We start from the raw sequence: 27,883 nt of genomic DNA, 5'->3' as shown, positions 1-27,883 counted from the left end.
TCAGATCAAAAGCATCCTCAACTTCCTAATTTTAATATGTCACACAATTAGAGGGAACTAGATTCTAGTAATTGTGTATTAAAATGGATTTGTAAAGAATGTGTGCGATGTTTTTGATGATGAATTGACTTATATATACGAATATATATATATATATATATCAAGTAAAATATTTTTCCCCATTTTTGAAAAGCAAAGGCAGTGGAATTACAAACTTACAGAAAGAGACCGAATAAGATTGGAGTATGTACAAAAAAAGGGAAACGATAAAGTAGAGTATATTTTCTGCAAGATGAATTCGAAAAGGTCATCTGTTGAAAATAAATTCAAATATCATTTGTTTGAAATCTTCTTGAACATTTTGAATTTGTTGCTTTTTTCTCAGATTTATTCCAATATACAAGAGAAACAGGAAAATAAAATTGATGGGAATATGAAAAAATATTTAACAAATCCAATAAGTAAAGCATTTCTAAGATCATATTACTTTGTTAAAAAAGTTTTCATTTTTCCCAACAGGTACGAAATGTTCAACCTTAATTTTTGATCAAAATGGACAAATTGTCTACATTTTTCAATTTTACCATAAGAATGCGTCCTTAAAACATTAGGTTAACGGATACATTGAATGAGATATTAGAAAGGAATATGCACATTCCGGACGTTTGCCATACCGTAATATATATTCACATTTGTTGTTTCCAAATACACTAAACCAAAAGAGAGCCATCGAAATGTTAGTCTGTACTGAAATTTATGGCATTTTAAGCATGTTGCTTTATAGTTTTAAATGGAATGGTGGAAGTAAAATAGTTCTCAACGGAAAATGCTTCATTTCAGGATGTTATTCAAATAGATTTGAATATATGTACTTCTATGTGAACGTGAAACTTTATCCATGGATTCAGTAAACATTTTTTACTCCTTCATAATGTCTTCACTCGTATTTAACCTTATAACTTTTCATATGAAATAGCGATTTTTCTTCACGAATTATGGGAAATGAAAGAAAGATGAAAGATTGTGGAGGAAGTTTGAAATGATTGCAAGAAAATGCTAGTTGTTCTTATTATTTAATTTGTAAAGAATATTGATATTTTAGTGAAATCTGCGCTTATTTTATTGCTTTGAAACTTTCTTTCCGAAGATTTTATTCCTTGAAGAACATGAAATCTTATGTTTTCTGATTTTTCCAACTTTTTCGTTGCTCGTCTATCCTTAAAAGCTATAAAGGATTTCTTTTTCGATTTTAAAATAAGGAAGTAAGGATGTCAAAACACTGAATGAGTTTCCTTCTTCTTTTCCGCAAACATCTCTTCCATTTTATGCATTGGCAAAAAAAAAAAGAATTCGAAGGGAAAATAATAGCAAAGAGGAAATTTTAATATTTATTCAGCATAAACAAGCATTTTTCTTATCCAAATGCAATGTCGTTACTGGCTAAAATAGATTTCAAATGGATGTTGTGAAACATGTTGCATGCATGTATGTATCTTTGTATAATGAAGAATAAATGTTGTTTCTACTTATGATAATGCCAAACAGGCATAATAAAGAGTTAGGAAGATTACAAAATCATCTTAAAAAGCATTCTATCTCCATCATATATGCATAAAAGAACCAGAATAAAGTTGCATAGTAATAAGAATTTCTTTCATGATATTAAAGAGCTGGTGTTGGGTTGTGCTTTAATTTACTTAAAGAGATGTATTTTGGTGAGAGATTTTCTAAGTACCAATTTGTAGGAAATCCTTTGTATTAACGCAAATACTATACAGATATAAATCTTTATTCACAGAAAGCAACAAGACTTTTCTCAATGGAATGCGTATTAAAACCTTTTTGTTTAGTTTTTTTTCTACTTCTATATTCAAATTGGATGAAAATTTTTCAAGCTGTGAATTTAATCCGCTCACATGAGCATATAATCTCATCTAGAAAAGGAAAATTGAATACATATTTTTCAAAGTGAAAGTTTTTTCCCTTTTTACCACCTTCCTATTTATTTTCGAGCATTTAGGATGAAATTAAATTATTTAAGTGAGAATTTATAGAGAATTTTCTACTTTATTGTGGCTTTTCCTTTTTTTCCTACTTCATATGGTTGTGTTGAGGATTCTTTATGTGTGGAAATGTTAGTGGCTCGATATTGGTTTGATTTAAATTTATTAGATAATATACAGTTTAGCAATTCAATTTATAAATTAATTTATTGCCTTTTTTTGTGCAATTTTAAAATTTTAAATCGTTTAAAAACTTTAAATCTTAATAAAATTCAATTATTCAATAAACAAATCCCAAATTGAATCAATTTATTTAACAACATACTGTCAGCAATATTTTCATTCCTCAGATAACTTGATAGTTCAATTAAATGTATAAACATCCTCTCGACGCTCTCAAATGACACGAAATCTGTTAAAACATGAATAAATTTGCAGTGAAAAACAAAATATTGTTTTATTTTATTATACGCCAAGTGATTGAGTGAATGAAACAGTTTGCAACCACATAAAAAATGCATACAATTTAAAATTAAAATGCATAGCAGTTGGGAGATTAAGCAACATTTTTTTATGTTGAAAATGTTTTGTTTTTATTTAGCTTTGTTATTTCAATTATTTAGTGGATTTTTTTTGCCCCCCAAACTTTTGCATTTAATAGCTAAAATCATTTTCAGATTAATTGAAATATTTTTGTGAAAATTGAAAAATAATAAAATGAAAGAATGATTGGAAAGTAAGTAAAGAGTTAGAATCTTATTTTTAAAGCATCTCACGGATTTTGCTGCAGACCCCCTAATAAAATCTAGACCCCCCCTCATACCCTCCCCCTCTCCGTCGGAGAACATTATACAATAATTGAATGACCAACTACTAATTTCATTAAACTCCAGCGGCAGCTAATTCAAGATTCAAGAATATTCTATCTAATTTTTTCCGACGTCTCTCATTGATAATTTCAATTTCATGAGAATCTTTTTTCGAGGCGATATATTAATTTTAGAAACTTATTTTGGCTTTTCTGCAGTCTATAAATATCTGACATTCAGCCTACACATGAAGTAGCCATTACAGAAGAGCTTAGACTTATAAATATGAGATTAAAGACCATGAATTCTCAGACAGTTTATGGCCCTATACAACTTCCTTGATTAACTATACTCACTATTTTTAGCAATCTCGCTCGGCTCATCAATAATTTTTACAAACTGCTGCTCAGTGAGATAGTTATTTCTAACTGTAACTTATTGAAAAAGTTTTCTTTTCATTTTCATTGTGGAATAAAAAAAAAAAATTTTTACGAGTTTAACAGTTCCATAAACAAGAAGTACGTAAAATGGATATATTTTCATTCTCATAAATAAATAAATAAATCTGCATGTAAATTCCTTAGTTGTACTGTACAAAAATATGAAATTTTCACACAATCCACATAAATCGTATAATTTGCATCCTTTCAGTTTAATATGATTTAAAAATTACCCCTATTTGAGTATAACTCAATGTATGATGATATAGAGAAGATGAAGAAATATGAATAACTTTTATATTTATTCATAAATTACCACTGCATTGTGCATGATATAAAATAAAATGGAGCATAAAGAATTTTTCATTTAGCACTTTCTGAACTGATTTTGTTGATTTTATGGGCATTTTGTTCTTATGTTTCTTCCAAAGTATGTATGTAATGAACTGATACGGATTTAACAGAAAGATTACTGATTGTAATTTTGAAAATTTAAATTTTAAAAAGCGTTGCACTAAAATATGATTTATGGCCTTTTTTACGCCGTTCCTTTCAATCACGGCATCATGTGCTTGTACAAAAGCTTAATATGAAAATAAAATTAAATAATATCATTTTCATATGTTTTGTTAAAATGATATAACAGAAGAAACAACAAAAATTCAGCAAATAAAGAATTATTTCGTGCAATTTCTGTGGGTAAACTTTTTTTTGCATGGGGAGCAGCGTATGTACATACACAAGCTGGGAGAGTTTAAATGACTGTGTAAAAACTTTTCTGTGCAAAAATGAATTTTATGCAAAATGAAAAAAATAAAATATGAAATCCATCTCTACATGTCACACAATGAAAAATAAATAAAAATAAATTGTTGGCGACTTACAATTGCTTTATATTAAATTGTTGTAAAAATATTGTAATTGCAATGAAAAATGGAAATATGTTCAACAAATTCAGCTGTTGAATTAATAAAATTTTCATGCGGAAAATGCCAATGCACTTAATAATGTAGATTCGCACAAAAATGTATTTTTGAGCTAAAAATATTCGAAATGGCACTAACTTCAATTTCTGAATAGTTTTAAAAACAAAATCGCATTTCAATAAAAATCCGAGTTCATTTTGAAATATTCATCAAATCCTTTTTATAAATGCATTTCCACTATTGAAAAAATAAATAAATAAAAACAGGAAGAGAAAATAAACAATCAAGTGGACGCAACAACAAACAATACGCGGTACTGAAAAGCATGCTCAGTTTCGACGGAATCAAAACAATAATCCTCAATTTGAAATATTTATCAGTCATACACAACATTGATATGTCGAGCTATTCATAAATTGCATGTCAATTTTCATATTTATTTGAACTGTGCTTCATCTTGATTGATTCAATAATATCAACTTGAACTTCTACGTCATTCAGAAGGAGAACTTGGTAGGAACTAATAAATAAAATATTATTGTGATGATAAGTTCATATTATTTCATTGATTAACTTATTTAGCACGATATATTATAACAATTGTACCTATCTGTCTGTGAAGGCCTTACACAATCATACTTAATGTGCAATATAAAACTTTTATGAATGAAAATTTCATTCAGTTTTCACTGTGCGGTCAATCATTTATTTCTTCTTTCTTTTTTTTTTATTTAAGCGTGATTGATATTGTGAAGTTTATTGTATGAGTTTATTAAATGACGTAGCTTTATGAACAAATTTAGTTCATAAATGCAGTCCTTTTGTTTGACGAGCAACACAATTAAAGCAGCCTCTATTTTGCGTCCATAAGCAGAGCTTAAAAATTATGTCGCGGAGCCTGTTATATTTGTGCCGCTCGGGTTTGTAGCCCCTCCCATTAGAATTAATATTCAATCTAATTATTCTAAACAATATTTGAAATTCAAAGTTCCAAAAATAATATTTTTTTTACTAGGCATTCATGAGCTGCCTATATAAATTTGTAATGACATAATCCATAGAGAATCTAGATTTAAATTTTAATATTGTCATTAAAATATGCAGTTATAGTTAATAATATAAATTAAATTTTCTATTCATCAATATTTAAATTTTGATTTCACAAATTGGTGTTTGACAAATGACTTCCTGAACCTTGAACATATTTTATCAGGTTGATAAATCTCGGTGTTGATTTATTGTCTCTAATATAACATAAACTGACATTGTAAATGTTTTTCACAAATACAATGACTATGGGTCAGAAGAGAGAGAGAGAGCACTATTTTTTGGAAATATTATATTGAGACATCACATGCATAAACAATATCTTTGTATTTAAGCCACTGACCTAAATAATAGATATTAATTAAAAAATGGAAGTTAAATATATTTCCCAAAAGCAAAAACTAAATTCATACAATAAATTGCATTTTCGTATCCCTAAGCATCAAAAAAGTCATTCACTTTATTATTCACAAGCATAAAATGTCAAATAAATTTATATCCCCCTCAAGCATCACAATCTGTTTGAAATCACAATGAAAATTAAATTGTTAACAACAAAAATAAAACTAACTTAATCAAATGCCCATAAAATCAGGTATTTTATGTATTGACATGATGTGTGCATTTCTCATATGAATGCTTCATTTATTGAATTAGATCTAAAATGCATCTCACACACACATGGGGTCATAATTCTCATAATGCTTGATTATGCAATTCCGCTCTCTTTTCAAACGGCATAATCAACGGACATGCTGTCAAAGTCACCTATCATCTTTGCACTTTTTTTCAACTGATATGTGCAACAGACGCTTAACTATGATTCAAAGCTCTAGCATGCTTGTATGCACTTTAAAGTTATTTCTACACATCGTTAGTTATCGTTGATATCTTGCTGCATTTGTATGTGTTTTGTTATTGGATTTTCGTGTCAACAGCTGATCGTGTATAATTTTTATTTAATCTCAAATCTCTTAAAAATGCTCAAACTAAAATGACAAGAGAAGACTGTTGCAATTTTAAATTAATATTTCGTGTGGTCAGCGTTGCTTACATTGTTTTTTATTGGGGAATAGAATTTTCCACAAAAAATGAAAAAAGATAGGGAACAATAATGTGAACTGATCATGATTAAGTGATTTGTTATTGGATAATTTGGACATGAGAAGGTAAATTATGGATAAGTGGTAAAGATTAATGGACATACAACTTATGATCATGCGATGGATTGACTTATGATTTGTTCAAGGTCAAGTATACAAGAAATGATGAATTAATTATAGGTATATCAAGTCTAATATAATTTGACGGACTTCTAATTCCCTTAAATTATTAATTTCTAAGAGTACCTTTAATATGATAATTTTACAAGCATCAATTCATTAAGTTAATGATCAAGATAATCTGCATGTGAGCTAATTAACAAGCCAAAAAATGAGCTCAATTAAGGTTAATTTTACCGGCTTTTATCTTAAATAATTTCGTGATTTAATCATGCACAATCTAGTGTCACACGATCGACAACGATACACAATGTATCATTTCCCTGATCACAAAATAATTTAATTCTAAACAAAAACAAAGACATGGATGTATTGAGCTGCTCACAAATACACGCAAATATGAAAAACAATAATGATGAAAAAAGACTATAAAAAGAGAGTCAGTAAAATAGCTTTAGTTCATTTTTCATCACTATTGTGAACGAATTGTGTGAGGGATCCAGCTTTGAAACATCCATATCATTTTAAATTTGGAAAATTTTGGTAACAATATCCAGTGAACAACCAAATTTATTAAAACTTAAATTAGTCGAGGTAAGGATATTGCTGCAGACATATCAAGTGAAATGAAAAGTTATTTCTATCTAAATTAATACTTGAAATCAAAAGTGGTCATAAACTGAGTTCATAGAAAATAATATATAAACAAAGCAATCGTGCGACATTTTAAGACACAATGTGATAAAAGTGAAATGACGCAAGAAAATACACAAATTTCTTCCTGTATTGACTCACAATTTTCGATGCACATGCTGATTGTAAACAACTATAATAATTGCTTATTAAAAGTCTCAAACTGCAGTTAGGATAAAGTTCTAACAAATTTTAATTTGATATTGAATATCATGTAAAAATCGCCAAGGCTGATGTAATAAACAAAAGTGGTTAGACCTTGAGTGGGCAATTTTTATCAATATTGTAGTAATTTTCCATTCTCATAATCCTCGTGCACTCTCTTCTATTGCACATTTCATTATCATATTTAATGTATATGGGCAAATAAGTTGGCTTCCTTTACTAGGTCGTAGATATTTGTTGTATTTTTTTGAGGCTTATCATAAAGCATTTCAAAATAATTAAGCATACAAATATTTGAATTTTAGATGAGAAATATTTACTATTTGATTTTTGGTGCTGTTTTTACATTTATTGATACTTGGAGATGTAAATTTGTAAAGAATCGCAAAATTTATTTTGAAAAATTAGATTCAAAATTTGCAAAAAGATTAAAATCTCGAAAAATTTATCACATCTCGAAAATATGAAATTATTAAAATTAAGCTATGTAATAAACATGTGTAAATGACATTCACGTGACAGGAAAGCAATTAAAGTATTTATTTAGTTAATTAAAACTGCATCAAAATTGTTGCTGAATTGTAAAATCAATTAAATTCATAATAAGGACACATACTAAATTCAGTTTATTGACCTGTCATTTCAAAAACATGTTGATGCTCTAAAATGGATTTATTGATCTCATGAATAGATATTTGAACAGCATTAAAACTTTTAATGATATATGTGGTGAACTAGTGATAAATCAGATAAGTTTATCATGAAAATTAACATTTTTAAAGTCAAATCACGTTTTTGATTGTGATTTTTTTATGAACTTTTACATGCTCTATAACTCGATAATTGTATGAGAATGTTAATAAAAATGTAAAATTGCTTGACTATCATTACTTCAAAAAATCTATGCATAAGCAAATCACTTTATGCGCTATAAATAAATTTTATGTCAACAGCAATAATATTAAATTTATTTATTTTTAAGATGATTCGTAAAATTGATTCAATACTACGCAATTGTAAACAATTAAAAATGTGCTGACTGACTAAAATTTTGTTGATTTAAAACCTTTAAACCTATTAATATCAGATAGAATTTTCAAATAGTAAATATTTTATTGAAGCTTGCACAATTGTGAATCACTCTTCTTTTCTCCCGAATGGAATTCATCTAATATTTACACAAAAATAGTTTCTCTATTATCACTTTCGTCTGCTGTACATCCCCTCTTGAATATTTTGTTATTTTTGTTTTATCAAAATGCAAACACTCAATGAACTCAGACTATTTTTATTTCGTGTGCATGCACAATCTTCTCATGTGCAGTGATATTAATAGCCTTAAACTGGAAATTTCACATTTTAAATGATGTTGATAGTTTTAAATGACTAATAAGTCATAATACACAAATTTCCTACACGACTTTTTAATGACTCATATTTTATAGGCAGCTAAAAGAAATTAAAATGTTGGAAGAATCACCAAACTCAAAATTAAACAAAGAAATCCTTAGTCGTTATACTTCTTTGGATCTCCCTGATGGAAACATCATTGCAACGTACGTTTGGATTGATGGTACTGGTGAAAACATCAGATGTAAAGATAGAACCTTGAATTTCCTTCCTAAAAGTCCAAAGGGTAAGTTGATAATTAATATGAAACTCGATTAAAGGATAAAGCATATTTAAGTGCCAATTAAGAAAATGTCTATATTATCACCTTGGCATTGACATTCACCTTGTAATCATAAAATGCTATGATTACTACATCTAAGGTCTGAAAATACGTTTTAACTATGTAATTAATTAAAGAGTCGGGAAAACCTTTCGTCGTGACCTTTTTAACTTTTCTGAAACATCTTTTAATTGCTCTCTATTATACCCCTACTCAATTCAATTCTAATTATTTAATGAAAGATTTGATGTGAACAAGATTTTTTCATTAGAAACTAAAGCTCTTGATAAATTTTATATGCTAATTAATGAAATTGGAGCTAATCATTAAATATTAACGATTATTGGATACAACTTTTAATTGTTGATACCTTTTGGTTTGTCGAGAATATTAAAATTAAGTCTGAAAGTTTCAGTAAAATGGAAAATATTCATTAAAATGATTACAAAAACTCAAACTTTAAATGAATCATTTGATGTTGTGATAATAATGCTTTAATTACGTATAATAATGATTGATGGGGTTACTAGTCATAGAGATACGTTTGAATGAAAAAGTTGTAGCGATAATAATCTTTACAAACTATCCCACACAATTTTATGTTTGTGCAGTATTGAAAATTTAATTTTTGGAGCTCAAATTTCAGACATTCATTGTCTTATAATTGTAAACAAAAATGCCCTTGAACCATCTCTATTATAGATACTTTGAGCAGGGGCGTAGTCAGAATTTTGGGTTTGTTGGGGTGGCTGACCCCCTGAACAGACCCCTGACTTTGAGAATCTATTAGTTCTATTAGATCCATAAACTATTCAAAAATGTAGTTTAATTATTTATCGCACGGAAAGTTGTTTGTTTGCGGATATTTTATTTCAATTTTCAAGGTTGCTGTCAGTTGCCAATTTTTGTTTTTGTATTTCACGCTTTCGTTTGCGAGAGAGACTCGCCAACACATTCATATTTTAACACCTCATTTAAATACTGAATCAAAATGCATTCATATTATTATTGACAATATTGTCTGTAAATAGGAGACAAGCTAGTTTGTTGCACGGTTATCGTAGATGAATAATGAATAATGCTTTTAGTTGTTTTGCGTAATTGAACGTAATAATCATACCGTGTTATGTGATCAGTGAATTCACTTTAGAATAATCGAGAATTGAGAAAGTTAAGGAATTCCAAAAAGTTCCAAAAAGGAAGTGTTCATGGAGTGAAAATTTTATAATAGCGTCTTAAGGAGTTTTACAACTGAGACTTGAAATTCTTTTTTCGATAAACTTGTGCTTTCCTCGTTTTTTCAAAAACTTTATGCTACATTTAAGTTAGCATTCTTTTAAAAATTTACAATTTTCATGATGAGGAAGAAAACACAAGATAATATGCTCCACGTGCACTTGAATACTTTTGGGAAATTGAAACTCTTTAAAATTTTAATTCAGCAATTTTAATTTTCAATGAATTTTCTTTTATCTTGCCATGCTTTGTATTTTCTGCCATGACATTCATTTTTGATTGCCGCGAAACTTGACTCAATTTTTATTTTTTTTTATTAGGTTTGCAAAATTTTTAATACTACAAGGGGAGCAATTTAAGATTTGCAATGAGTTCTGACGCATTTTATGATAAAAAAGTTCCATTCGCGTCACATAAATCGTAATCCTCCAATTGAGAGAAACTATTTTGCATCATTAATGTCTCTTGTTTATATGCTCAAATTTGTTTTATACTGAATTATTAGTGAAAACAACGCAAATTAGATTAAAGTCATGCGACAGATAGCTGTCGAGGGTGCCGCACAATTTTATCGATATTTATGGCTTAACAAAGGAAATAGTCCATTAAAGTCAATTTTTGATTCACACTTCAAAATCATTTTCACTTCTGTTTCTACTAATTTTTTGATATTTTCTTAGTAAAGTGTGCTAATAGAAATAAATCACGTTTCAGAACCAATATTGTCACTCACAAAGTGCGTGAGAACAATTTACATGCAAAAATCTTTGTTATAGAGTTTCGAATAAGCGTGAATAGTTTGATTGGATTAGCACTTTTTTCATTCAAGAAAAGAAACTAAATTGTCATGAAAAATCACGCGATCTGTGCATGATCTACGACAACTTAAACATAGTTGATGATTTTTCATTTATTTTAGTATTAATAATTCCAATTAGCAACCATTTAATTTGCATGACCTGCCTAAATGAATTATAGCTCATCCATCAATTGATGTTGAGTTGAAAAAAAGATATATAGGCATATACATATAAATATAAATTATTATTGATTAGCATAACATTTCAGTAATTAAATATTTTCCTTCCTCAATTAACCTTCTAAGCAATAAATTTTAATTATTTGAAGAAGAGCTTATATTTCCACATTAGTGTGGGATTCAATGTGCAAGAAGAAATTGCACTAATAATAAAATAGTTTCATATCTCACACGTGCTATATGAAATCTTACTCTCATTTCTCATGTCACTCTCACGAGACTTCAAATTTATGTTCTCATTTTCTTTACCTGCGGAAATTCACTGTGCTCATTGATTCAATAAGCAATAAATAATCAAATACCAGTTGTAATTATCTCACCTTAGGGCTATGATTTACGATTCAATTACTTACATAAATTTTTGATTTATATTATTATATGTATAGATTTACCAATTTGGAATTATGATGGCTCATCAACCTATCAAGCATTGGGTGAAAATTCTGACGTTTATTTGTATCCATGTACAATTTATCGGGATCCATTCAGACGTGGCAATCACATTTTAGTGCTGTAAGTGATTTATAAGGTCACAAGAAGATTTCAAGAAATTTATTTTTACATTCCTTCCATTAGCTGTGAAACATTCAAGTACGATGGAACTCCAATGAAAACAAATAACCGCAAGGCTTGTCGTGAAGTTTGTGACAAAGTTAAAGAACAAGAACCATGGTTTGGAATTGAACAAGAATATACATTCCTCGATATGGATGGTCGTCCTCTAGGCTGGCCAAAGGGTGGCTTTCCAGCACCCCAAGGACCATGTAAGAATCATCATGATATTCTTTTTATCTTAAACTTTAAAACAAATTTTTACTAGATTATTGTGGAGTCGGTGCCGATAAAGTAATTGCACGTGATGTTGTCGATGCTCATTATCGTGCATGCTTATATTCAGGAGTTAAAATCTGTGGTACAAATGCTGAAGTTATGCCAGCTCAATGGGAATTCCAAGTTGGTCCATGCGTTGGTGTTGCTGTTGGTGATGATTTATGGATGGCTAGATTCTTGTTGCATAGAATCGCTGAAGATTTTGGAATTATTGCTACTCTAGATCCAAAGCCGATGACTGGGTAAAATTTAAATAGTTGATAATTTTATTATATAAGTTTACTTTATTCCTTCTTTTGTAATCTAAAGTGACTGGAATGGTGCTGGTGCCCATACAAATGTTTCAACAAAGGATACGCGTGCTGAAGGTGGTATAGAAGTTATTAACGCAGCAATTGAGAAGTTGTCAAGAAATCATGATGCTCACATTCGAGCTTATGATCCACATGGAGGAAAGGACAATGAAAGAAGATTGACCGGACGACATGAAACTTCAAGTATTAATGAATTTAAATCAGGCGTTGCTCATCGTGGTGCATCAATTCGCATTCCAAGAGGAGTAGCTGACGAAGGAAAAGGTTATTTTGAAGACAGACGCCCATCATCAAATTGCGATCCCTACACAGTTGTCGAAAGAATTTTACGCACAATTTGTCTTGATGAAATCTAATTTCTAGCTTTATTAGTGATTCTCAGGGGGTTCAATTCAAAATCCCACATAAATTTCAAATATTACTTGGAAGGATAAGAAAAAAAGCATGTTTATTTTTCTGTTAACATTGTTTACTTATTTATGTCACTCTAAAAGACTAAATTACATACAGCTACAAATTTAGTATCAATTTCACATGCCTTAAAATTAAATATATATGAACCTAACTTTTTATAATATTTTAAAATTTCGCTTTAAATGTTTACTTCTTGAAATTTCAACTGATGACAATTCACCAAGTCTAATGTGGCAAACCACAAGGAAAAGTTGAAATTGGCAAAACCTACTGAGATAAAAACTATTTCCTTTTAATGGAAAATGAAATTTATTGTTAAGATTCCACGTTGATACTAACAATTTCTAGAATAAGCAACAATTATCTATATCTAGATAAAGACAAAACGAAAGTATTTTATAATTTATCACCTTTTATCTATCTTAAAAATAAAGAGATATTTTCACACAACAAGTTTGCTTTGTTTTATCTTTCTTTTTCAATTTCATATTGAGCAATAAAATAATGTTTTATTATTCATGAAGTAGGAGAATTAAGGATAGAAATCGACTCTTTCTTTCTCCAGTTTAGTGCAAAACGTGTGTGATAGAAAACAAATTTCAATGTAAAAGATGAAGAAGTTGACAAAACTATTGCAATTTCTTGCACTGAACGGTTAAGGAATAATAAAAGCGTATCACGAACTTTTCCCATTTTTCAAAGAATAAATGCAATGTCAAGCTGTATATGCTTATGTTGCTTGTATATAGCACCAACAATTCAAATTAAAGTTTCTTCTGTTTTAGATCTAATCTTTCCATTTCACTTTCTCACGTTGTCTGCCTTATTCATATGCTTGTAATATAGAATTGCACTTGTGGATGTATGTGTTTGATGTCTTGCGGCTTGCATATATTTAAAAGCGATGTCTATTCATAGAGAGTAGTTGACCTTATATTGATGACAAGAGAGCTTTTTGATTTAAAAGTTTAAAATATAGATTTAATTGTCATGTGCTTCAGGAAATGTTTCATCCTGCAAAGGCTTGAAATAATTGAATTTTAAGTCTTTTTTTGTTGAAAAATCAAAGTGAATAAAAACGTACAAAAATTGCACCAACTTGTAGACAGAGAATAAAATTCAATTTAAAACATGAAGCAAAGAAAGGTAAGTAAAGTAGATAGATACACAATATTCTTATAATTCTCCTGACTTTGTTAGTTTCCACAAGGAAGTAACAAAAACAAAAAAAAAAAAAGTATATGTAGAAGGAAAATAAAAATGAAATGTCACAAGAAATGGAAAAGATTTTTCTTTTCTTTTTCCCATTCCTTTTCAAGCACTTTCAGGGAAACAGATAAAAATCCGACTTATTGCTAGCTCATGGGAGATAATATGAAAGGTATGGAACATGTGCTTCATAAAATATTAAAATGTAAAATACAATTTCATTCTCTCACACCCAGCACTATGCTTTCATATACCACCTACTATTTCGTGCGACAACAACAAACCAGTGCCAAAATTGTAACGACAATGTGATCAGAAAACTTCATTTTACGTGACAAACTTAGAGAAAAAAAAACTTTTCATGTCTTTTTATCTCAATCTACTTCTTACTTCTTGCTCACTTGAATGTATTATGTGAGGAAATTCTTTCGTCCTTAAAAGGTGACTTTTTGACCTTTTTCTTTAAATATACTAACTAACTACTTAAAGAATACAAAAAATATTCAAGGTTTTTCAAAAATTAAATCCACGTGCGCATTCAACGTGAAGGTCGGATGTTATCGCCTTTTCTTAAAAATAATTAAAGTCCATTTGAAGATTTTTTTGGCAAACATAATAACAGCAGCTATTTAAAAACGTAAGCGCAGAGTTAATCACATTGTCAATCTACGTCGTTAACATATGTACGTGTATGATAGGCATGCGATAAAGGTTTCCAATGAAATTTGTGTTTATGAGTGAAAACTTTGCTCTTTATCGGATTTTTTCGAAATTAAAAGGGTAGCAGAGTTTTTCGATCAAAAAGGATTACATCTAGTTTGGTGATGATTGAATTTACCTCTATGTCCCTTATTATGTGTAATCTGTTTTGTCCTGATTAAAAAGAAAACTTCTTTTTAGTTTGTCTGAAGCTTATGTTCGACTTTATTTTTCCATTGACCGTAGTTTTTCAAACGGGAAAGTTTTTATTATTCTAGGCAGATGAAAATTGGATGAAAAAGAGGCTTATAGACATGAGACATGATAGTAATACTGAAAAAACTTTTTTATCCCTCCATCTTCCTTTTCAAAGCACTACGATATTCACAACAAATTCTAATTACATATCAAACAAGAGAGAAAATGGAAAAATAATCAGTCGAATGGTAGGAAGAATTTAAATGAACTTTAATTAAAAAATTAAAAAAGGACTCGACCTTTTGGACTGACTTCAGCGCATTTTTGAAATGAAATTGTGAATATTAAAATGTTTATCATATAACGGGTTTCTAAAATTTAAAACTTCTAACGGTTTTTCAAATTTTTAAAATTTTCCCGCAAAAACTTGTTTACGTTTTATACAAAAATCAAAAACTCTAAATTAATTTACTATTATTTTAATTTAGTATGGCTTCAGGCCGTGAAAGGCGTGTAAATGCAGGAAATCGCTATGCGAGAATACTGAATGAAGAAGAAGAAGAAGATGATTTTTATAAAACACAGTATGGAGGATTTAATGAGGAAAAAGCTGACAACGATTATTTGTAAGTATTAAATTTAATATTTTCATGATGTCGAGAGTCATTAAACATTTATATACTTTAGAGGAAATGAGGATGATCAGGATATTGTTGATTCTGATTTTTCAATTGACGAAAATGACGAACCTGTGAGTGATAAAGAAACGGAGGAACCAAAGAAGAGACGGAAGAAAGTAACCACAAGAAGCTACAAAGAGCCTTGTAAACAGATTAAAAAGCCTCCACAAACTGCAAAAAAAGAACACATTGCAAAGTCAACAAAAATAACAATTTCAGCCGATTTTAAGAAATCTCTGAGAAAGTCAACAGCAGCAAAATCAGCGGCAACTCGACATAGAATTTTAGTACGAAATGAAGCGGAGAAGCTGAAGCCAAAATATGTGAAGGTTGAAGAGAAAATACCTACTCAAGAGGAACTTTTAAAAGAAGCAGAACTTACTGAAATAGAAAATGTAAAGTCACTCGAGAAGTTCCGCAGAATGGAATTGGAAAAAAAGAAAGTTCGACCGACAAAAGCAAGTTCTTATACAGGTGCTATTATAAGGTATCATTCAGTATCGATGCCAGTCATGAATGATTTTCCTCAATTACGAGAGCAGCAGCACAACGGGACAGATGCAAAAACAGTAGTCAAAAATCGATGCGAACGGACGTTTATAACATTTGAAAATGATATTAATAATAAAGTATTCGAGCAAATATTTCCACCAGCGCAAAAGAAGCTGAGAAAAGGTAGTCAAATTTGCCCCATCACCAATTTACCAGCAAAATATTTCGATCCCTTAACTAAACTCCCTTTCAATAATATTATGGCATTTAAAATTCTTCGAGAATCTTACTATCAAATGCTGGAAGTTAAGGCTAATCCAACTGATTCTGATGTATTGGTATGGCGGCAGTGGCGGAAAAAATCTAAGACGCAAACTAAATCAATTAAATCGGAGCAATAAATTAATATTACCGTTTACCTAAATGATTTTATACATAACTTAGTCTAAAGTCTAAAGGAGATAAAGGATAAATAAAAGCTAAATACAAATGGCAAAAGATTTAAAGAATACTTTTCAGTGCTACATAAACGATTGCATAATTAAGGAGTACTTTTCAGTATTAAGTAAAGAATAACATAATTAGAGATTGCTTAACGGGTACTTTTTAGTTCTAAAGTATACAGTTCATCGCTACTATGGGCAATTGAGTGACACAGAGAATAGTATCATATAAATAAACATCGGACACAACCTTTTGTAATTTTTGGGGTTTCTCGTGTACGCCCCTGAATCATAAAATCCTATAGAATATTGAAAGCTTTTAATTCATTAAAAGCATTTTAATATAACTTAATTGATGATGTTCTTGAACAAAAAAATCTGTTTAATAAATTACGAAAAATTTTTAATTAATTTCTGTGCTTACGACTTGTTCATCAAGAAAATGAAAAACCGCAAGCAATCTTTCATGGGGTTTAAATCATACCTACATATATTGATAAAGATGTGGCAACAGTAATTCATTTTCCAATATACAGGCTTTAAATGAAGCATATAAAAAAATCATTAAAAACTCACTGAAAAAAATGTGTTAAGTGCGAAAAAATCAATAAACTCCCTAAGGCATTTTCAACGAAGAAACGAAACGGGTAGAAATTATTAGAACCAGAAAATAATTTATTAACACAGGCTGAATGAGACAGAAGTTACAAAAGGTTCAATCTTTTTCAAACACACACAAAGATGAGGTTACAGTTTTTCATCCTTAAATCTTATTTACTTCCTGTCACATTGTTGCTTGTTATGATCCCTTTTAGAGGTGATACATGTATACACGGATTTAGATGGGCCTCCTTTACAATTTAGTGTTTAAATTCTCATTTCGAAGCATTTTATTAGATTTTCTTTTTAAGAGAGTAATCTTCAATGTTATGCATCCACAGATATGCTTGTTGTTTGCTTCAATACAAAACATTTCCAACAAAAATAAGCCACAATTAAATTAAAAATTCAATCGCATGCATAATTTATAGACCAAAGTTTACTTTAAATCCTTTTTAATTTATTCACAAGTGAAAATCAACAAATGGAAGAGGAAGTAAATTAATCAAGAAAAGACAAATGAATACACAGAGTATTTGATAAATGAATAAAAAATGGAAGCTGTAACTTTTTGTATCGATTTATTTCTTTTTGTTTTATATTTTCGCTAAAAAGAAATGTTTAAATTAAAGTACTAAATGTCAGAAGCTTCATTAAATCTTAATACAATGATTGCTTAGGTTACATAATAAACATTTTTTTATTTACTTATTATTAATTAAATAACATTTAATGAACTTTGAAAATGAATTCAGAATATATTTTTAAAAACTTAATGCGATAAGCCACCCTTGTAAATAATATCCTAAAAATCAACAGCAGTTGCTTTTTGTTGGAAACATTGACATGAATGTAAATAAGAGAAAATTAATTATCGTTTACCATTCTTTCTTTTCCTATTTTTTGCTCATTTTTTACCGAAATTTTTTTTTCATTTCAAAACCACAAAAAATTATCTTGGAAATTTTTTTAATAAATATAAAAAAGCGAGCAGCATAAAATGTGAAGGGAGTGAAAATTAATAAAAACATTTTCCTCCAAATATTTATATTTTCATGCTGAGCATTTTTTCAAAACTGAGTAAATCCATAGTAGAAAATGTTTTTTACCATTAATCATACGATTGCTGAAAGCTTTTTGAGTATTTATGACTAAAGGGGTCGTTCGGCTTTTAGGGAGGATAGACTTTCCCTCTTTGATTTTGTAACAGTTTAAAGGGTAATTTTATGTATGAAAGCTTTGTAACAAGGAGGGACGAGTGGAGGTGGAGTCGTGATTTTGCATACCGTAATAGGCAAACGGTCCCAAAGTAGTCGGAGTGAAAAAACTTGTGAAAAGTTGCTCATTATAAAATGAATGTATTTTTTGTTGCTTACTTTATAATGATAATTGTGTAATTAGTTGATGGATTTAAGTTATGTTTCGTACTTTTTTGGGGCGTTGGGTTTACCGTACTCAAATGATTTATCCCTTACCATCCCTTAAAAATGTTTTTGTCAGTTCTATTTTAAAATATTTCAGATTGAAGATTTTGTAAATAGAATTCTTGAAATTCTGCGGTTTAAAAAGTTTATTAAAGAGTAAAAAATTGGATGAAGTTATTACAAGGTAACTTTTGTGACTGAAAGTTATGAGTTCCATTCAAATATTTTACTGCTTCTTATCATGAGAATTATGAGCTGTAGCTAGAGAAATTGCTGAATTGAGATTGAAATATTGAGATAACTTTAGAAAATATTTGCAGATTCATTAAAACTTTTTTACTCGCAAATTTATAACAAGAAGAAAATTACAAAAAAATTCCTTTTTTCCAGAAAAGTTTTAAAGTATTTTCATAGTGAAAATCTTCGCTTTTATCTTTTTATTTCTCTTCAAAGATTTTTGAAAAACTTTTGTTTTGTAAAATAAAATTTGAAGGAATTAGCAAAAATATTATCATGAACGAAGAACAATAATATCCGTCATTCTTGTTTTTTAAGATTTTATTTTTTAAATATGTCTTTCAAGACTTTCTTTCAAATTCAATATTATAATCTGTATTAAAATAAGTCTTACAAAGTAAATATTGAAACATTAAACTTCTTACGTCACCTTAGACAACTGGAACTTAAAATTACAAAATCAATTTTGCAGACACAAACAAACTAGAAGTTTACTCTCTTTAAAGTCAAATAATGTTCTATGCTATATAAAAGTTTTCCTAAAATGCTTCAATGTGAGCAAAGTTTTTCAACTAGAAAAAAAATTGAAACCAATTTGACAACACCAAAAACACATGTATTCACCTGAAAGATTTTGTTTACATTTGCATACCTCATGTTGTCAATTTATGTTTACACAGTTGCTTATCCATGCAATGAGAGAGAGAAAAAAGTTTTTTATATTATGTATGAAAATTCAAATGAGTTTGAATTCAAGCACCTGACAAAATATTCACATTTTAAGCGCATTTATAGCATTTTGAATCTTGATTTTTCTATTCTGGTACTGCTGTTTAAGCTGACAAAATTATTGAATAAATCACATCAACATATTTTGGACAAAGTGTAGCTCAAAGAGATCTATAAAAGCAAAATAAAACTATTCTCTTTTACAAACACCAGAGTACTTTAAAAAATGCTCAAAAAATTCATTCCAAACCTTAATACAAAACATTCTCATAAACATAGCAGACGCAGAAACAAGAAATAAAATTAAATTAAACGAATAAAATTTTTAAAGATTAGGTAGGTACTTGAAAAATAAGTTGAAATGGGAAGAGCATCAATAAGAGGTGGAAGCATGAAGACCACATTCAACCAAAATAATTTTTCAACTATAGCATTTTGCTCTCAAAGTCGTAAAACGACAACATTAAAGGCGAAACATGAGAATACAAAAAAGGTGCCAATGGTGAGAGCACGAAGAAGAACTTGTAATAATGTCATGATAACGATAATTAGTTTAATTGTTGTTTGTGTGGCTATTCATACTATGCATCGATATAAACTTACTGACTACAGATTATTGCTTATACCGCAACGTAAATGCAACAGTAATTTAAGGGTTTTAATTATTGCACCAGAAAATGATAAAACCATAAATCATATCTTTGAAAATCTTGGTTATGCACTAGTGCATAATATTAATGATAATTGGGATATATTATGGAGTACTACAGCTGATCCATTTAACCTCTATACGAGCCACATGACAAAACTCAAACCACATCAAGTCGTCAATCATTTTCCTCCTCATTTATCACACTACATGTCGTATATGAATTGGGGTGATGGACTTAAGGTAATCGTAACAAAAATTTTGAATATTCTGAGTAAAAATTCTTTTACAACCACTATACTCACTCAAAAAATCCATTACAGCATAAGCAAAAGTATATTTTACATTCCTTTAAACTACCAGAAATGAAGAAAGAGTTGATGGATTATGAGAAAGACTCCCACAAGAGATTTGTCATTAGAGATTGTCTTGTTAATGGAATGAAAGTCATTAATGCAAATGATAATATAAATTATAATGCATCATTAGTGCTACAGGAGTTCCTTGATAATCCACTTCTCATAAATAAGATGATATTAGAATTTGGTGTTTATGTTTTAATGTCATCAGTTAATCCATTAAGAATTTATCGTTATAATGGAGATGTTGATATAAAATTCTTCCAACTGACTGACTCGAAGCACTTTTGCTTAAATCCACAAATGGTATCAGAAAGTTTCAATAAAAATTCAATAAATTCTTATCTCAACACAAATGGCTACAATGTGACACTGCTGTATGAAAACATAGATAATGCAATTGTGTCATTTCTTATGATGAATGAGCAATACATAGTCAAGCATACGAAAAATATTGAACAGTTGCACCATTTCATACATTTGATGCGCTTTAATATCATAATGGACACAAAATTAAATGTCTACGTGAGAGATATTCAAGCAGGTGAAGATTTTAAAGGAATCGAGGATTATGAAAGGATTATCTACAGTACATTGAAAACTGTTGGTGCTTTGAATTATTACGAGTTTGAATGCAGGTGAATTTTACTCTATTTTTCAACATCCATAAAATCTATCGGGATTTTCCGATACAGTTGTGATAAAATCAGCATAAAAAGTAGATTGATATTGAATGTTTTATCATGACAAAGAGATGTTCTAAAACAGCTCAATTTTAATATCAATTTCCTAAGTAGTCATTCCATTTTAGGAACAATGTTTCGTGTAAAATGCTTTCGCAATCAAAGGACATTGTCACAAATCCTCAAAGCTGCTTAGATTATCCCTGCAATGTATCATCAAGTTGCTCATCCAGCAAGTGTGAAATGTGTTTACAATGCTTAAATCAAGTGCCTGATGTCCTAAATCACCTCCATCGATCTTATCGTGAACACATGCAATGTGGTCATATGAAGAGAATTTTTCCAGCATATAACAACTATCATGATGGCAATATAGTCAATCAATTATCGTCCGTCAATCGCCTTTCATTGAAATGGTTTCAAGCGAAATGTGAGACTGATAGTGCATGGTGTTGATTTCATTCGGAATCGTAAAATAAAATCTTGACTATTTTTAGCGCATTTTTGAAAACTAGCGTTGTTTGACATACTTCAATACAGGAAACATGTTAATTAGTAAAAACAAGTGATTTTGAAGTTCAAATTTAAAAAATCTCTTGAATTAAAAAAAACCCTTAAAATTTCAAATCTAAATAGTTATCCTATTTAATCATATATTTCCTAATGGCTGCTCCAAAAATGCTTCTTTAATTTTTTAGTGTTCAACTCTTTAATTTAATTTGCCAATTCATTTTTCCCTTACTCATGAATGAATGAGCGAGTCGAGAACTCATCTTCGATTCATGTACTAGTCAATATTTTACTTACTTTGCAATCTCATGAGATTTTTCTCGTAGTAGATATAGATAAAGATAAAAACTGGAAAAATAGAGTTCTGTATGCACTTTTACCTTCATGGATTATCACAGATTATCACTTTTAATTTAATTAAGTTTTTATCAAATTATTAAATGAAGTATAAAAATTTTAAATGGACATGAATTAATGAATTACAAAAATAAGTTCTTTTCGAGTCACTTTAGCGCTTTTTTTGTCCCAGCGATCAGTAATTGGTTGATATATAAAAAGGAATCAATTCGCAAATTTTGAAAAATCAGGTTATTAACTACCCCAACTTAAAAAGTCAGTCAGGAAACAATTTTCAAAAATGCGCCAAAATGTGCTTATTTAAATGTTCAAATCCAGCATTGAAAAATATAGCGACCAGAATGATATTGATTTCTAGATTGTGCGCTTTGAAAATCAAAAAAATTCTCTTAAACTCTACAAGAGTATCTGGTAGCGAAACAAACTTTTCTTTCTATAAGAGAGCATGTAGTAAGTGAGTAAGTTAGTTAGTTTTATGCGGTATGGAAAATCATATTAACTCAACAATTTCATTTGCAAAACTTTTCTTATAACAAATTTTATTCTCTTTTTTTCCATTTTCTATCTTTGTAATACATACATGCTTAAAGAAGTAATACTTATTTCCAAATTTACTATCGATAGAGAAAGTTTTCCTTTCATTATTAATTGAAAATTCCACCATCATCATCGAATTTCGAAAACTATGCAAACGAAAGCTTTTGCTGAAGACTACATTTTGATTTCGTTACTTAACATTTGAAGCTTCATTTTTGATGTATTCATTATTGAAGTGCTTTGTAATGCTGCATATGATATTTTGCACATTTTATAGAACTGGAAGAATAATAGGTCATTCAAATAACAGCACGATACCCTCAAGTCTTGACCTGTAAGTGTCGATTTAACGGCGTCTTAACGACTACATTCTGCTGTCCAGATTAGGCATGAATAAACAAGCAAATTAAATAGACAAGGTCTCGTACGTAGAGCGTAGAACAGTTTCTGACTAAAGAATTTTACATTTCATTTAACTTTAATTTTCGAATTAAATCAATCCTGTGCTGAAATATTAAATAAATAATCTTTTCCCCTTTCTTCATGTTGTACATGCGTTTCTGTTATATCAGAATGTTTGTACAAAAAAATATACATTCAGTACCTTTTCCATGCCACTTATCACGTTCATCTTTCATTTACTGTGCTAGTTGTACTGTAAAATTTATCTGTGGTGGAGATAATAAAAAAAAGCTGGGATCCATTTGAGGATTTGGGGATGATTTTGATGAAAGTTTTTTCTGTACGAAAAAATATTTGATTGACTTTTATGAGAAAGGTTTATAAAAGTAGAATCGATTTTAGGTGAAAATATTGGAAATTGAATCAAGTCAATCACGGCAAAAGGACAGCAAAAGGAAGGATAAAACTTAAAAAAAAAAGTTTTCAGAGACCATATAGCTCAAAAATTTGCCCCATTCTGTTATGTAAATACAACAAAAAAATCTTCAATTTCATCTCCTAGTTCATTCTGTATGCACAACCATACACCATTCAATCAAAATGAAATTGCTTTTCACATGTAAATAAAATTTTAATCAAAAGCAAGGGAAAATTTTTAATTGAAGATTTTTTCTTGTCTCTCTGCATCTTTTTGTGGAACTCATGCATACTCAACTGGTATGTGTGATGAATGTAAAAATATTGCAATTTTTTCCATATTCCATTTTTACCGCATTTTTGAAATTTGTTTTGAAATTGTAGCTTAATAAATCACTTTGTTCGTTCGTTCAGCCGATGGACACTTAAAAGTATGGTTCGACAATTGCATGTAAATATGCGCATACTGTTTGCAAGAATTGCATGCAAGTGCTTAAATTTGCATGTAATTCAAGCACTCGTTTGCAACACTTGAGTTGTTGTTTTTGAGTGTTTTTCAGTGTTTTTCAATGTTTTTACAGTGTTTAAGCAAAACCGTTAAAAAAGTTAAAATCATGTTTTGTAGGCCGCATTAATAAATTACTGATCGTTGGAACAAAAATGCGCTTAAGTGGCTTGATAAGAACGAGTAATTTTGTAATTTTTTTTGTTATTGAATTTTTATTAAAGTTGATGTTGCTTGAAAATCCTATAAAAAGTTGTTATTTAAATACCAAAATCGCATGTGAAAAGTTTATACTTGAAAATTTCCTGCTTTAAAAGCCTTTGAATGATTTTTTTTTTTTGGAAAGGATGACTTTGAAATATTATTTACATGCCTGAATTTGAAGGTCTTACCCTTAATGATAGATTTATGCAATGAATCAAAAAGCCTCTAAATGATCATTTACACATTACTTTATGACTCTCAATAAATGTTTCCCATTCTTATTAAATGCACACCGAGCATTACTCAACAACAAATAAAGGAAAGGAAAAGAGGAATTTCCCTACATTTTTAAATTGCACAGCTTTGTTAATTTGCACATGAATGAACTGTAGCAGCTCATTCAAAGCTAATAGTCGGAGATTACTTGAATAGCATTTAAGGAAATTATTATTCTCATTTATTTGAGAGAATAAAAATTGTGTATGAATAGACGGAGGAAATTCCTAAAACATTTTGTCGACTTCATTAAAATCTTGCAGGTCATTAATTTTCTCTACACATTTTTTTCCTTCTCAACAATGCCATTTGTTACGTTTTTATACACAGTTTCTACGAAATAAGTATCAGACATTTGATTATCATTTTGTCTGATCCTCGAATATCTTAACGGGACTTAATGGTCAATTAAAAATGATTGAACTAAATAATAAAATATACTGTAAATTTGGAACTAAAAGACTGAATCTTTAGATTACTTCGCATTCTAAATGCGCTTTTAATTAAAAGTCGTATTTTATAATTTTCGTACTATTTATTCTCACTTTTTTGGGGTATACATTCCTGCTAATGGAAAGGCAGGCAACAAAAAGCTTTCTTTTTCCTTTTAAAATTCTTTTTATATTATTTTTTCTGTTTCGTTCCACTATATAGCTGTTTAGTTCTCTCATCATACAAAGCATAAAGAGGAGAATGAAGAGAGAAAGAGAAAAATTGTGTTTAATGTGGTATGAAAAAAGGACTTTCGCCATTTTCAACGTTTTTCCATTTCTCTTTTTTTTAAACTTACTTCATCTTCATGTGCCTCAAACTTAGCTACTCATATTTACTTAAATAATTTTTTCTTCCTTTACTTTTACACCGGAAATAAACCGCAAAACTGAGAAAGAGATGAAAATAGAGTGGAGGAACTGAGACGAGAAGGAAATGTAAATTAAATGTTTCCATAATGAGATTGTGGTCGACATTTAAATGCTTTTTGTGTGCAAAATCTTTCCATCTACTTTTCCTTGTTTTTTTTCCTCATCGTCATCATCATCAAAACTGCAAGGTGCTTATGGAGTAAACGAAGAGGAAGAAAATGTTTATTATTTTGTTAATGGTGTTTGACTATGAGCATTATGTAATGATACTTACAAACAATCATAAAGAAGCTTCTTATTCATCATCAACAAAAAGGACAGAAAATATGGTGACTGAAATGGAAAAATTTCTTTATCTTTTTTACTCTGTTCAAATACCTAAATGAAAATTTTTGAGACGGAAAATGAAAACATTTATGAATAAAAAATGCAATTGTAATGAAAAGAGCTGTTTACAGTTTGTTTGGTATAAAAAGGAACCGAAACCTTTTTAATTTGCCAATTAAAATTTTTTGAGTGGGATTTTCATTGGGAGATTACAAAATGAGCATTATGGGTTATGTAAATTTTGCAAATTTAATTTTAGTGACGATTATAATTTGGGCACAGTTACAATGTTTATGATTTACACACAGAAAACTCATTCGACTCAGCACGCATATAGGCATAAATTTATTATTAAGTTCGTAATTCAGATTATCCTCAATTAAAAAATTAACTTTAAATTAATTAAAAAATTATTCAATTTTAATTTAGGCATTTCCATTAAAAATTTTTACTCTCATTCAACAATTGTCTGCAAGCGAAATAATTTAAATCAATTATTTCTTAAAGCATGATTTGAACGGATTACAGAACTTTAAAACCTGACATTTAACGGTTTTTAACATTTCAAAAAAATTCTTGAAGTACAGAATTTGAACTTGAAAATTAAGTGATCTTACTCTTTGGACAAAATGTTAAAAGTTGCTAAGCAGTAACAAAGCTCGAATAATTTTTATTCCTCACGCCAAAAACATATTTCCATTTAGATTTTGCGTCACTCGCTTTATCCTGTTTGTTTTGTATTTCCACACATTCTCAAGTACTTACATAATATATTATATCATGCACTTTAATTCCCTTCTCTCCATTCTGTAACAGTACGAGTAAATTTAGTGTCGGATATGAAAGCGTGAAAGAAATGTGTATTGATGAAAAAAGAAACGGAAATTATTTTATTTTTCGGATTCTCACTTTCCTTTTTATCGCAATGTGATGAATAAGAAAACATAACGATATACATATTGGTAGGTAGGTACTTTAGGAAACAAATTGGAATAAAATTTACTGATAATGTTTGTGTGACATCTATAATCATATTTCATTTCCAGAATTATCTTAGATTTTTTTTCTCATTACATAAAACATGAATCAGATCACATTAACAGGTATGGTATTATCAAGTATGAAATTATGTAAATTTATTCGCAATCTGATGAGATATGTATTTTACATCATATGAGAGCACTTTTCATCATAAAAATGCCTGAAAATGTGAAGAAGATAAAGTAAAATTTTAACACAAAAAGCTTTACGAATAAATTTGAGAAGCTTTAAGGATCAAAGGGTTTCCTTTCCTTCATCTCTGTTAAAAACATCCACGTTTCTCATATTTCAATATTTCGAAAGCAAGTTCTATAAAAATGTAAAGAAATATGTTGGATGGAGAAAGATTGATTGCTATATAAGCTGCCTGAGTGTGAAAAATGTAAGGCATATCACATCATCAGTAAATTTTTCTAAATAAATTCTTCTACGAGATTGATTGTTTCGTTTTTTATTCAAGTGAGTGTTTATTCATGTTTAACTCTTTTAACTGTTTATCAATAAATTTCAATATTTTCTAAGCAATTTAAAATCAGCTAAGTTTGTGTTGACTTCGGTCGGTTTTTTTTATCCTTATATCTCTAATTCACTAGGTTATTAATGTGGTTCAATTTTTCTTTATGTTGCCTATGTTACTATGATATAATTTAACACAAAAATGCGTCACTGACATTGGCACTCAGTAATAAATCATTTCCACATTGGTAACTCACCCAATTTTATTTATCGGCTACAAATTGATTGCTCATTTTGAAGCTTGATGAAGTGAAGTGGTGATTCAACATAAGTGGATGGGGTATGTGGCTTTTAATGTAATTATGGCGATTATATTTCCATTCTCATTCAATGTATTAAATATATTATGTATTAATGCATTCATCGCTTCCTCCTTGATATCCCTTGTTGAATAACGAAAAAGTGACAAAGTTCCTTGATTTCTTGTTATTTTAGGGTGAAAAACGACACGTCACATGGAATTAATGTAGCCTAAAGCTAATCATTTATCGTGGCTGGCGGTTAATATGTAAAGGAAGTTTTGAATTTCTTACCAGCAAAGCTATAAAAAAAACTTTTTTCAACTTTTTGAATGAATTTTTGACCCAGTTTATTTTCCATATCGTGATATTTTATATCAGTCATCAAATAAGGATATTTTAAAGCTTATTTTGGGAATTTTTTTGTATTTTAAAAGTTACTCGTCGATATTATGGTACGTATTTACAATCTTGT

The 27,883-nt window shown here is 29.3% G+C and overlaps 3 protein-coding genes across 4 annotated transcripts; all 3 read left to right on the top strand.

Annotated features, from left to right (window-relative positions):
* Positions 1–6,910: 6,910 nt before the first annotated feature.
* Gs2 (glutamine synthetase 2) lies at positions 6,911–13,265 on the top strand. Its single transcript, XM_070648159.1, has 6 exons — positions 6,911–7,042; positions 8,752–8,942; positions 11,640–11,766; positions 11,830–12,017; positions 12,074–12,326; positions 12,394–13,265. The coding sequence occupies exons 2-6, from the start codon at positions 8,771–8,773 to the stop codon at positions 12,752–12,754; spliced, it is 1,101 nt and encodes a 366-aa protein (XP_070504260.1). The 5' UTR covers positions 6,911–7,042; positions 8,752–8,770; the 3' UTR covers positions 12,755–13,265.
* Positions 13,266–15,401: 2,136 nt separating this feature from the next.
* LOC139096484 (vacuolar protein sorting-associated protein 72 homolog) lies at positions 15,402–16,497 on the top strand. Its single transcript, XM_070648200.1, has 2 exons — positions 15,402–15,544; positions 15,606–16,497. Exons 1-2 carry the CDS (start codon positions 15,408–15,410, stop codon positions 16,489–16,491), a joined length of 1,023 nt encoding a protein of 340 aa, XP_070504301.1. The 5' UTR covers positions 15,402–15,407; the 3' UTR covers positions 16,492–16,497.
* Positions 16,498–19,799: 3,302 nt separating this feature from the next.
* On the top strand, positions 19,800–24,813 carry LOC139096471 (probable tubulin polyglutamylase ttll-15). 2 transcript variants are annotated; one of them, XM_070648183.1, is made up of 4 exons: positions 19,800–19,859; positions 19,955–20,415; positions 20,496–21,169; positions 21,343–24,813. In XM_070648183.1, exons 2-4 carry the CDS (start codon positions 20,023–20,025, stop codon positions 21,668–21,670), a joined length of 1,395 nt encoding a protein of 464 aa, XP_070504284.1. In that variant the 5' UTR covers positions 19,800–19,859; positions 19,955–20,022; the 3' UTR covers positions 21,671–24,813. The 2 variants fall into 2 exon arrangements, with proteins under 2 accessions (XP_070504284.1, XP_070504283.1); XM_070648182.1 differs by having other exon boundaries at positions 19,806–20,415.
* The last annotated feature ends 3,070 nt before the right edge of the window (positions 24,814–27,883 follow it).

The sequence above is a fragment of the Chironomus tepperi genome, unplaced genomic scaffold (genome assembly GCF_022539635.2).
Source record: "Chironomus tepperi strain 1889 unplaced genomic scaffold, CSIRO-AGI_Ctep_v1 contig_393, whole genome shotgun sequence".
In the NCBI taxonomy this organism is placed as follows: domain Eukaryota; kingdom Metazoa; phylum Arthropoda; class Insecta; order Diptera; family Chironomidae; genus Chironomus; species Chironomus tepperi.
The sequence above is the reverse complement of the archived record's forward strand: the minus strand, read 5'-3'. Positions and strand labels throughout refer to the sequence as shown.